Consider the following 13,250-nt stretch of genomic DNA (forward strand, 5'->3'; position numbering starts at 1 on the left):
TATTGAAACAAAAGCTCTAATATCAAGAGTATGAATAAACTTACTTTAGCATCCTAAAACAAGACATGTCATGCAGAAGAAAAAAAAAGGCAGATAACAGTTAAGGCAGCCAACCAAGTATATTTCAACTGCTTAGCAAATATTTAGTAGAAAAATAATGTTGGTAAAATACAAATTAAAGCACCTCAAACCTTGCAAATAGCATTCAGAACACTGTCGCTATCAACCTTGACTATGTGGCATAAAATGATCAAGTTTACTATCATTCAGCTCATGTAAAAGGTGATTCAGCAGTCAAGGAACAAGCTATAATACTTCAGGGCAACTTCATTCAAAAGTCAGAGCTTGAACAGGCCATCTCAGCATTTTGAGATGGCTTCTAAAATCCAGCAGCAACTAAAAAATTGCTATAAAAAGGCAAATTAAATCTGAAAACAAGATACTTGGCGTATTAAAGATGTAGTGTTGGCTTGGTTTTTTTTCCTCACTGATGCAGTATTTATAGAACTGCAGTGACCTTGACAACACCAAACAGGATGGCAGGATTAAAGATTTACATTTGTATTTTAACAAATCCCCAAAAGGAGGCCCTGACTGAAGAAATGTCTATGTAGTATTTTTAATATAACTGTATTATACTCCCAGATTACTGTGTTGCATTCATTTTAGAAGACACACACCTCCCCCATCCACCAAGTTAAGGCAAGAAGTCCTATACTGTTAACTAAATATGGCACCAGAACTCAAGAGCATTCTACAAGAACATAACTTCTCAAGCATTTCAGGGTCTTCAAAATATTTGAGATAAATTCACTTTTAATTTTTACATTGATTAGACAGCAGTGGGCACTTAAGAGTTACTCAGGAGTGGAACAGGGCATTTACAAAGTTACCTGAAAACAAAGTTCCTTATAGCTATGAAGGAATACAGAGCAGTGCTGCTACTGTTTCTAGAACAGTTTAGTATTGTCCTTTTCACTGCCAATTCAAAGTCTGAGATGATTTTCAACAAGCATAAATTTAAACATTAAATTTCTTTAAGTAAATCAAGGTCATTGGCTAACCATTGAAAGCAACCTATTTTAAGGACATTAGCTACTTGTCCACAGATACATCACCCTCTATTTTAATATTTTTACTGCTAAAGCAGTAACCTTGAGACAGGTGTGCCTTCTTATGTGCTCATCAACAATATAATCTCAAGGAACACCTAAAGGCTAACATCTTTTTCTAGAGGAATAACTTCATTAATTGTTACTTTTAAGAAACAAATAGAATGAATTCTGTGTTGTTCATTGTTTTACTAAGTGTCAAACATTTTACCCAACTCTTATGTAAAACATTCTGCAATGTTACATACTACCTGCAGCTCAGAATCACCCAAGGCAAACAACACAAATTTGAAATATCAGAACAAAGATGAGGAAAAAAGTCATTCACATGAGACAAAGTGCATGCAATACTTTATTTCAAACATGCCAGAAAAGCTAATTCATTACCTAGTCATTTAGAAGCAAGCAGCTGTATACAGATAACAAGAAGAACAGCAACTCATTACAGCTCAATGCACAGCATTTTAAGCCAACAGGCATGAAATAATGCAGGCTAAAGCAGCATTAACCAGACATCCAAACACATTGTTAATGGCTTACAGAAAAAAGGCAAACTTGGAAATGGAAAACCACTCCTAAGATCTTGTTTTCTAAGATTTCAGAATGCTGCAAATCCAATCCAAATCTTGTCTAATCCTCTAAATCTGCCATTTTTATGTCAGTTTAACATTTGGAAGGTAGTGCATTACCACATATAGTGCATGGAACTAGCTTCTTTGTGGTTCATTTTAGTAACTGCCTCCTTGATAATACATGGAAACAATTTTTAGAATCAGCATTGGTTTTAAGTTACAAACAGGATGCATTACATGCTCTCTCACTCTGCCCACTTTTCAACTGAATCACTTATATTCACCCTTGTGGCAGTTCTCCAGTACACAACAGCCTGCATTTTAAACTGGAAATGCCAATTTAAGAAAGCATATTGCAAGTATCCTGTTAATGGACTTAGATCTTTCCAACCCTAACCATTAATGGTTGGACTCAATAAGCTTAGAGGTCTTTTCCAACCTTAATGATTCTATGATTCCATTATTCATTTGTAAAGCAATGATATTGTTCTCTCTTTCAGGGGCAGTAATTGTTAAATTACTCACAAGAGCGTTATGCACATTTAAATACAAATGTTTTAATTTCAGATTTACCCATCATTCTCTTTGACCTAATCAATTCTGCCTCCCTCCTTTTTGTAAGGTCAGTCACACTATTGTGCCACTCTTCAGAAAGGGATAGTGTTATCTGCACCTTTAATTAAGATGCACAGTCTACATAGAATTTCATTCAGCATCATTTAATACTTGTGTATATATACATTTCACATGATACTTCTCCTTCACTACTTTCTCTGTAAGTCTTAACTTCGCCTGCAGGCTTTAAGCATATGTTTAAATACCACCACAACCTATTTAAAAGATAAATGTGGGTTGAGTGATGTTACGGTATAGGTGTTGCAGTATATAGATGCTTAGCTACAGAATGTTTAAGCATAAGACTTCAAGCTTACACACAATAAACAAGTTAAACCATATGCCAACAAGCACAAGTTTTGTTGAAATGAGACATGTGAAGAGACAACACTATAAAACAGAGGGGGAAGAGGGAAGTACAACAGCAGAGAATGGTTGTGGCATTCTATTAGATTCAGGATGACTGGCTTCAGCAAGCTGATGATAATGTTCTGTCATGAGTAAGTCACAGGTCTACCTCCTCTGAAATTCTGCATGCATGATGAATGAAGCCATTTAGTACACTGGTACATTAAAGTATTCATGACGTGGCTACAAAAGAAATGTACATATTCTTATACATAATAGAAAGGTGGACAGATATGCAAGAAAACAAAAATCTCTATTGTATCTCTGACATTAAAGGGACATTTCATACAGAAATACCATACTCTATTTTTGACTACTCTAGATTTCCAGGGGGTGAGGGTAGTGGGGAGAATCATCATTTTACCCCCCCACACTTGCATGCTGTGTCCAATAACAGACAGAACAAGTTCACATCATAAATAATCTATTACATAAGCTCAGAGTTTCTTCTTAGCCAAAAAAAAAGCTTGAAGCTCCAGAGATGGACCACCCTATCTATTTACTTGTCTTTACATCAGGCATCAACTGTTGGCTTCTGTTAAAGACAGGCAGTGGGCCAGGGTAGTACAGTGGCGGCATTACTGGTGACAAAAATTAAAATTCATAGAAAGAGGGTCTGTTTAGAAAAATGGAGGCCTCTCATACACCTCTCAAAGCAGGCAAAGTTTTCTTTGCTCTTGGATTATGCTGCTGAACTCAATACACTCCTGTATGATTGGCATGAACGTTAGTATTCAATTTGCTGAAAGATGAGCTAGAAAGAAAGCAATGCTCAATTTTAATAATGGAGTAACAGCAATTTAGGAGCATCAGTCCCATATATGCCAATTGTACTTCTTCTGGGATGAAAACACACAAAACTCAACTCTCTGCATGTCAATTTCCATCTTTGATCCTGTACTGATTACAATCTTCAATCTATTTTAGTATCCCACTTCCCAGAATGACAGAAGTTTTAAAACAGAACTGACAGAGTTCCCATGGCCTTCTAAAACTCTCTCCTCTGTGCCATCTCAGTTCATGTGCATGTCCAAGCCTGCATGCTTTTAAATTCCAGTCTCAAATTACAAAAATAGCACAACAGAAACCTTCTATAAGCCGTACAGTTTTTATACTGTTTTTAAGTATCAGTAATCTAAAGATCATGCCACAGTAGTTTAAATTATTCTGAACAAGTTAACTACAAATCCAGTACTTCACAAAGTAATAGCACCTATATAACTCTGTGACAGTTACAAATAAGTTATATGATGCATGCTATAATTTTTAGATTTAGAATAATTTGATACATAACAAAGAATTACAAATGTGAATTTCAAGTAAAAAGCATCGGCCGATATTAAAAACAAAACGCTGAGGCATATTCCTAACTGGAAAAGGCACTGCATGATGATAGTGTACATTAGTAGGGAATAGCAGTTTTGACTAAAAATATCAAAGTACTAACTTTAGAATTCCTGGAGCCTCCACAGACAAATATTCCCAGAAAGCTCCCTAGGGAAAACTTCTCCTTTACTTACACTGGTGACTGTTCATGAAGAGAACTGAAGAACAGGGATACTGTAGCAATCTAAAATGCACAATTTTTACCTGGCAACTATGTGCATACACATGATTTGTCTTCTTCGGAAAAAAAACCTCATGTGTTCCAGTGTTCACCATTGGAAGCGTGGAGCCATCAAAATTGGTGTCTTCACTGAAATGCTTGTCAAATCTCCTACAAGATTTCTCCTTAATTTTTTATTAACTCTCTGGACAGAAAGAAGACTGAGAGGAGCTCATTTTCTGGCAGTCTTATCAGGCTGATTGCGACACACTGTATTCAAGGATTCTGTGTGTACACATTCTTAAGCAGCCTCATTTGGCCTGGAAACACCTACCATGTCCCCTTTAACTGTAAACATCAACAAATAAGGCCATGGAAGTGCTCATTTCATGTACTTTCACAACTTGCACAGTCCCACACAGTCCCCATGCCGTTTGTATTTTCAGTGGTTTATATCTTAAGGAAATTCACTGGTTTTGATGTTAAAATCATAGTACACAAAATTAAATGATTGACTCACATTACTGTTGTGGGATTAGTGCCTCATCTTCACAGAAACTTAAGGTTTATTGACAAAACAAGACAGACTGTCAGGTAAACAACAGGAAGAAAGCGGCAATTTCACTCCTGGTGGCTTTTTAGTTTAAAGAATATGTAAACACCACCGGCAACTAGACTAGCAATAAACTGACCTTGTAGAGGTGAAACTAAAGGATTAAATGGAAGACAACAGAAATGGAGATACAAAGTGATAAAATAGCAATACTGAGAAGGTAAACAGTGGTGTTCCAGTGAGGACTCTGTACTCCACCAAGGACATCCAGGACCATCCCACATAGAGGGCCTGACACTGTGGGCAGCCTGACAAACAACCAAAAGGAAAATGAAGTTTTGACCAATTGTTTGCCACCACAGAACTATAGCATCTCACAAGTTTCAATTATGACTGACTTTTTCTTTTGCTCCCCACTACACTGTCTCCAGAGCAGCTGGCCTGCTGGTCTGAATACCAGAAAAGACAATAATGGAGAAGGGACAGCTGTCAAATTCTACAATCAGTATCTACCACTACCTTGCCTTCCTTTGGTGGGAATGTGCAGACCTTAAGGACATGCCTCACAGGCTCAGATGTTGTCTAAGATACCAATCTAGATCTAATGATTTTATGAATTAGTTGATCTAGAAGCTAGGGAAGAGGCAATGGTATCCTTACAGCACAATGTAAGGGCAAACTAACATGAAATACCACCTCCGAAAAATCATCACTTAAAACTTTGAATGCAAATCATTTATCTGCCTTTAACACACAAGTCTTGGATCCTAATATTGCCATGAAAGTAACAGCTCTACAACACAAGCTGCACATTGTGGAATTGCAGTATTTTAAAGTTACTAGAATTAATCTTTTTCAAAATGACATCTGTGTTTACAACTCATTTTAAAAAGCTAATAATACCCTCTGAAATTGTCAGCCTGAGTAAGTGGAGATGTTTTTAAATTAGAAAAAATGGTAGAGTTGATCTGAGTAAACAGAACTATTTAGCCAGTCCAATCTAACTGACATTTTCTCAGCCAACACTGTCATGACCCAAATTAATTAAAAATCATAACCAAAACAGAATTAGAAGAGACTTAATTTAACCCAAACAGCATACCTGTAACTTTCTTGAGAGATACTTCATCTATTAAAGGTAGCCAGTGATGCCTTTTTATTGTGCCCCAGGCAATCTACTTAAATGCTACATTTCCATATATCATCTCCACTGGAAAATTTGCCTAACATCTGTCTTCAATTATTTTCCTGCTGCAATTTAAAGTAATTTTTGTCTCTGGTGGACAAGAAAACTGTTATTTCCTCAGGCAAGAGAGAGAAAAGAAATTATTTATGCCTATGCCAAACTGTCTCAAGTTCAGTGTGTTGCAGGGCTGCCATTTTACTGATGACATCTAATGGCAGTGACAGACTTCATCAGTAGTTGGTATGACGATTTCTTCAGGGAAAGTTTGCTTAGGTTATTATTTTAACTCCTTTTCTATCAAAACCAGCACAAAGCTTGTGAAGGCAAGCCATCTTAAACTGCACACAGAAGTTACAACTGCCACCTTTTGATAAAGACTTGGCTTTTTTACTCAGCATCTAACAAAACCCTAGCTCGAACAACAGACAAGATGTGGGTCTATGTAGTGTAGGCAAGTTTGGGAAGAATTCTGCAGAAGCAGGTTCTGGGGAAATCAAGAGCAGAGGATGAGAGCTTCTGCTATTTAGAAACAAAGTTTTTGCAGTAGGAAGAGATTCACATTTAACAAGCACTTACTTAGCAATGCTTCAAAAGCAGTTACTTTTACACTCTCTACCTCTGAATCGTTATTAGGAAGTATTTCTTAAGAACGGCTGCTTTAGGAAATTGCTGCTGTTCACTTGCGTTTTCAAGGATTTCAAAACTGTTCCTCAATCTTTGGTTAACTAACTGTTCAGAAACTCCTTTTAGATAGATGAGTTTGGGTTGGAAGGGAAATTTTAGATCGTTTAGTTCCAACCCCTGTGCCATGGGCAGAGACGCCTTTCAAAAGGCCAGGTTGCTCAGGGCCCATCTAGCCTGGCCTTGGTATCTCCCACTAGGGTATTTTTATTACAGAATTCTGTTTGTACTTTCAAAGAGCAGCCAAGTATTTTCTCAGAGAACCTAGAAACACTTACAAGGTCCTGAACATCTCCAAAGACAAGTATTAACTATAATGCTCTTACAAAAAGTAACAAAAAACCAAAAATATCCACAATAAAACAAAAAAGAAGAATGCTTCACCAATGCCAACTCCTAGTCAAGATCTTGTCTGCAGCTTTCTGTGTAGAGAAAACAAACAAAAAGTCTTGAAAAATCGATGCAAACCCGCCAACAGAATTCTCAACTAGAGTATGAAACAGCAAGTCGTCCTGCAAATTTACCAAAACATCCTGTTATTCACCGAAACATCTGAGCTTATGCATAGACTTGGGCTCTAAAACATCACCTCAACAGAGCAGAAGAGTAAGAGAGCAGTGGCCTGCCTGCCTCTCTCCCAAAGATCAGCTGAAGCTTTGTGTACTATAACCGGATAATAGTAGGTGCTTCTCGCCTCTTAGCTGCTGCTCTGATGTGCCAGCTCAGAGGTGATAATCGCTCTGGGAGGCTCTGCTTCACATGTGCCAGTCAGTTGCTACGCAGCGAGCCAGGAACAATCGACAGCCCTGCCTTCAGCAGTACGGATGGTCCTAAGAATCCATCAGAGGCACCACCTCGCCACCACAAAAACGCAAATGACTTAAGCACATATTACAGCTGAATACTTTGTATGGTGAAGTTAGACCTAAAATTATTAAAAAGCACCGAGTTCCCCATCAGATAATCCGACAGTGTATGTTTGGCAAACTGCCAAACTATGCACGTAAGGATTCATTAATGTTTTCTTCAGCACTGCAGATACCGGTTTGCATCGCTTATTCTCGTTTGCTTAAGGAAGCATTTCTTAAACTGCAGAGCTGTTATCTTTGAAGGGATGACCAAAACATACTGCTGCAACAAGCCATGTCACTTCCAGTATTATTCAGCTTCCACGGCAATGGCATTTAAGCATCCCCCTTCTTTCCTGGTCCTGCAGTGCTTTGCATTCTTACAGTTGTTTGGACAAATGTTTGCAGGCATAAGTTGCAAACATGGAAAAGAAAAGCTGCTGACTGTAAGTTTTTAAAAATGAGCAATTTGAATTGGATCAGTTTAAATGGATCTGAAATATAGTTCTAGAACCGTCGTATAGTTTTTCTGGCACAAAGGAAGAGGAAGATAAAGAACAGCTGAAAACTCTGAAAGTCAATACTGCTGCTGAAGCTCCTTGCTACACTTCTATGACTCAGGCCAACAGCAGGGGTGCAGCATATGACAAGTAAATTAGAGCCGACCTGTGCAAGCTGACTTGGGGGTTTCACAGCATACAGTGAGTCAGGAAAAGATGTGTGGAACACCGGCTTTTTAAAGCACTTAGATACAGTGATTTTTTTAAAAATAGGATGCAATTTAAGCTGCACTATCAGCTTTAGCAAAAGTCGTGGCTTGCCAAAAGCAGCTGCTTTTTACTTCCCTTTTCAACGTCACTGCTTTCTTCCTCCTGGCACTTCCCTCATGCTAGCCCTGCATGAGCCCAAGTACTGGCTAACAAACTAGGAGCCCCAGAATCAAAGGGCAAGCGACCAACACAACACAAAGGTGGCAGTAGGAATGGATCCAGCTTTCTCAACAAAAGTCACTGTCATCATGAGTTTGGGTGATGAGCAAAGTGCATGCTGACTCAAGGCCATGTCTTTACCACTGTAAAATGCTCTCAGTAGAAAGGAGAATTTCTACACATTTGAATGTATATAAAGATTTCACCTAGTTTTCAGTATTATGCAAGGCTTACCATAAATTTCACCACATTCTCTACAGAACCAACTAGTTCTGAATATGTGGCTTATTAAAATTGCCACACGGAACATGTAGTACTCAGCACTCTAGTTCACAAGAAAATCTCTCTAAAACAGCCAACAAAAAAAACAAGTTCTACTCATTCTGGGCTTGGTTGTGCCTCGAAGAGTAACAAGGATTAAAGTAATTTAAAGTTGTATAACCAATTAGCTAAACATCAGGTTAATCCAAACACTAAAGCTATGAGTCAAACTCCTCCCCTTGCCCGAAGGCAACCTTCTTTACCTCAGGAGATCTTTCTTTAACCCAGATGATCCTCATTCCTATACACAAGCTGCTGCTCCTTAGGTAGGCAAACTATTCCCCATCTCTTACTATGTGCAACCACCTATCTGTCCCTTTCCACTCAGCCCAGCAGCTGCCATTTCTATTTCTCCATATTCTGAGGAACCATGACAACCTTGTAAATTAGGGTCTGAACACAGCAACTATTCCTTCACTCCTTCCAGGGAACAGTACATGTCAAGAAGTAGCATTCCATGGGCATCAGACAATGCCACTGTGTTTAATTTAACGGGGAAAAAGCATATTTCTTCAACTAAAGCTATGCCCATACACAGAATTCACCCAGTGACATACTGTAGCAAGTAAAGTGGAGTTACACAGAACTATCTAAGCCTGAGCTTGTAGCTGCCAGAAGTGGTCTTTGTAGCCATCTGAGACACAAACAACAAGGACGACAACAAAAGACTAGGACTGCTAAGCTCTGTTCATAGCATAGGTCCTGAACAATATACGTAGAGTTTTAAAGTTCTCATTGCAAGGAAAGTTTTACAGGCACAGTTTCAACTCTAACCTCACCATGAGAATCACACTCTTTGTACATGAACTTGTTATCATGAAGAGCATAGAAAAAGCAATAAAACTGTGTGTGTGTGGGGGGGGGGGGTAGGAATGTTGAAAATATCAAGCTTCAGCACCTAGGTTTTTCTTACAGTTGTTTCAGAATATGTCCAAGCTCATAAAAAAAAATGTTTTCAACAAATGACTTGTTGGCTGCCCTAATTCTTCAGGTCTAATATGCAAGCAGATTATTGGCTCTTCCCAACACAGATCAATGGCTGTATCATATACTAGGAGACTCTGAAATGGTAAAAATACCCATACACCAATTGTGAATTTGGTTCTGAACATGTTACAAATGTTTTTGACTACTATAATTATTTTCTTTTATCTGGAAACTAAATCCTGATATTTATAAAGCTGCATATGAAATTAGATCTATTACCACAGTTCCACATTACAAAAGCCAATTTGTTTATGGAACTACTTGTTTATCATTACATCAAGTAAGCATCAGACTACTTAAGTTTTCACCAGCAAATCATTTTCATGTATGTTTTAAAGTTGCTTTATGCAAATTAAAATCTTACCTTTATTAGTAGGACTGCCACAACGTATTCCACTTATGCTTTGGACAAAAATATGTTGCAATGCACTATATATGCAAATAAGCTTTGTTCTGTCATGCAGCATCCGGCATTTTGATATACAGTCAATTGCAGCAGCACCCAGTCTTTTTAGGGCCCATTTTCTTTGCATAGCAGATGTAAACAGCTCATTTTCCAATAAATACATGTTTATATGGGCTGATTGTAAGTAAACAAAGCCAAACATCTGTTTAGTTATTAGCTTTGGTATCCATTTCTCTAACTTGCATTATCTCACTTAATTATCAACACCAAAGAAAGCCAATAGAAGTCAGACATTTCAAGTTGATGCGGTTAGTACATAAAAGGAAAATAAAAGGAAACACTCAAAGCACTCTTCAAAGATCATCATGCAAGTGTTGCAGAAAGTTAAGCCCATCACCCATTTTCTGTTTACCCTTGCAAGGACTTAATTACACGTGCAGCACTCTTTGCATAGCACCCATTTAATCCATGCCACCAAAATGGTAAACTCGGTAGTTACCAATCATTTAGATGGGGTCAAAAGGGCTAATGCCTTAGATTGCTCTTAATCATAAGATATCCTCAGACAAACCTCCCCAGTCTTCATTCTGGCTCTACAAACAAAATCAAGCAGCAGTGAAAATGTAATATCAACCACTAAATTAAAAAAAAGAAAAGCAAATAAAAACCCAACATACCCCAAATCATGTACAACTTATTTACATTTAAAATAAGACTTAAAATATTCCAAACTATATACAAAAGTAAATTCAGTTATTGCACTTAAATCTGTTTCAGCTATTGTTATGCTTTAGGTTAATACCATTTTAATAGGTTTTTCTGAAAGCCCACTGTTAAGAATGCAAATAGAAATGCATCAGAAGAAAACATCTGTTCAAAGACCATAAGTAGGTACATTAAAAAACCCCAAAAGTTTATTTTTCATTTCTTAACCAGGTAAATTATATTGGTACCTTAAAAGACTAAGTTGTAGAGAGTTCTTTAGAAAGCTTCAGTTGTGCATGAAGGAATATTAACTCAAAGATTTTACTTTTTTGAAGAGACTTGAAAGTTGTCCATTATTGGAACAGATTGAGAGCGTAATAGAATAGGATGATACCAAATTTACATACATTTCATTCAGTGATTCACTGTCACATAGTATTACTATTAACATTAATATTAAAGTAAGGCTTGTTTCATGAAGAAAAATAAGTTTCATTCAACCTATCATCCTTGAAGTAATTAAAAAAAATTAATTCAAAATTCATATTTATTAAGTCACCATTGTTACTTGCTGAGTAGCCACTTTCATGTTATATTGCTTAGTGCAAAAAAAAATATCAACATTTTCACTTTAATCAACACATCTGCTAATCAAACAGACTTAGAATTCTCAAAGAGTTGTGAGCATTAAGTCTTAAACTTTTTTTTTGCCTTTTAGTATCAAATTTTTAGCCTTTATAAAATTTAATATACAGACTTTTATCGTATTGTGATATTCATCACTAGAACTACTACCATTGCTAGACAGCTTGGCAACAAAAAAATACAGCATCTCCGTTAAAAATAAATAAAAGCCCTAAAACACATACCAGCAACGTGCCCCAACATCTGTACAATACACAGAGAAGACTACAAAGAAATGAAAATCTAAAACCAAACACAACAGGATGCCTTCTGGGGACACTCATATTCTTTTCACCTAATATTTTCTGGCACTCTAAGACCATCTCACTCACAGGTAGTGAAAATTCTAGGAAAGGGTAGTAGCACTGCAACATGACACATCATCTCAGACAACACAGTAAAAATGGAATTTTCTCCTCAGAATCTCAAGACCCAAACATTAACTCTGATCTTTTAAACTTTCTGCCACATCCAGTGAACTTGTTCTATTAAAACGCCAATAAATGTGAGAGTTCAGAAAGAACACCTGATTTTGAAGATAAGATACCCCTTACTCTACAGCATCCTTCTGCAATTGTTCATTGAATTTACTATGTTAACTGACGAGAAGCACATAACTAAACTCCTATGCCAGCTAACAGCTATGCCACATACAGCAGTGCTAAAATTTTCATCGTATCACCCTGACACAGTGCTGCTATTGCTGAGGACAGAAGAATGTCTCTAGAAAATCTATCAGTTCAATCCACAGAATAAATACATCCTTATTAGAATTATAATCTACAAAGAGTTCAGTATATTGTTAATATACCCTCAACAGTTCTACAGTAATTGTTTTTATCAATAAATGATCAAGTTCAGTTTGCAAACCGATCAGTATTGGAATTCATGTCAGAGAGGATACTGAATAGTGAGACTGCTTATGCTAATTTGTCTTATTTTTAATTGAAACTTTGATGTTTCAATTTGCAAAGCTTAATGAATGCATATTTAAAACTTTTATGAAAGACTCCTTCCTCAACTTGTTGAGTCTTAAGATCTTCTAATTTTGATTTCTTTGATGTAATAGTGTTAGTCACATCTTACATGCATACACACTTAAAGAAACAACAACCAAAAAAAAAATCAGACTGAGCATGGGAAGAGGTCAAAGCATGATATGCCAATTCCTGGATACTCAATGCCACTTTTTCAAGAAGATATTTAAATCTGCAAGTGTTAATCTCCTCTTCCCTCATTATTACTTGGGAAAAAGAGATGCAGGTTCTACTATTAATTTTCTGGAATACCTCCTAGTGCTTTAAACATGACAGTATGATTTGTTAAGTATCTGCAGGAAAGCCTACTCTTCAGTGCAAGAAGGACAGTTTAAAACTCTCTGTCAAAAGAACAGAAATATCAAGGTTTACAGAGCTGTCTGCTACAATTAAATTCACAATCTTTAGAGGCTTGTTCCTAAGAGCTGCACGCAGCACTCGAGGTGGAAGGGCAGAATCCCCACCCCTGACCTGTCCCAGTGCTGGGACACTGCTACTGACGCAGCCCAGGGTAGAACTGGCCTTCTGGCCTGCAAATACACATGGTCGGGTCTTGTCTGGCCTCTCACCCGCCAGCACCCCCAAGTCCTTCTCAGCTGCTCTTCACCTGTTCACCCTCCAGCCTGTACAGACACCCGGGATTGCCTTGACCCAGGTGCA

General features: G+C 37.4%; 1 protein-coding gene across 9 annotated transcripts in view; it reads right to left on the minus strand.

Moving 5' to 3' along the window:
* Positions 1 to 13,250, minus strand: part of AP1S2 (adaptor related protein complex 1 subunit sigma 2) — a 30,994-nt gene that overhangs the window by 2,741 nt on the left and 15,003 nt on the right. For 2 of the 9 annotated variants that reach the window (XM_066313908.1, XM_066313909.1), the window contains exons 5-6: positions 7,058 to 7,095; positions 1,447 to 2,890 (exon numbers count right to left, since the gene is read on the minus strand). The exons of 1 other annotated variant lie outside the window; for it this stretch is intronic. In XM_066313908.1, the coding sequence (XP_066170005.1) occupies positions 2,794 to 2,890; positions 7,058 to 7,095 (135 nt within the window). In that variant the 3' untranslated portion in view covers positions 1,447 to 2,793. Of the gene's footprint in view, positions 1 to 1,446; positions 2,891 to 7,057; positions 7,096 to 10,122; positions 10,339 to 10,663; positions 10,758 to 13,250 lie in introns of those variants that run through there. 6 more of the 9 variants (XR_010743001.1, XM_066313910.1, XM_066313914.1 and 3 more) reach the window with 6 other exon arrangements.

Source organism: Sylvia atricapilla, chromosome 2, assembly GCF_009819655.1.
Source record: "Sylvia atricapilla isolate bSylAtr1 chromosome 2, bSylAtr1.pri, whole genome shotgun sequence".
Taxonomy (NCBI): domain Eukaryota; kingdom Metazoa; phylum Chordata; class Aves; order Passeriformes; family Sylviidae; genus Sylvia; species Sylvia atricapilla.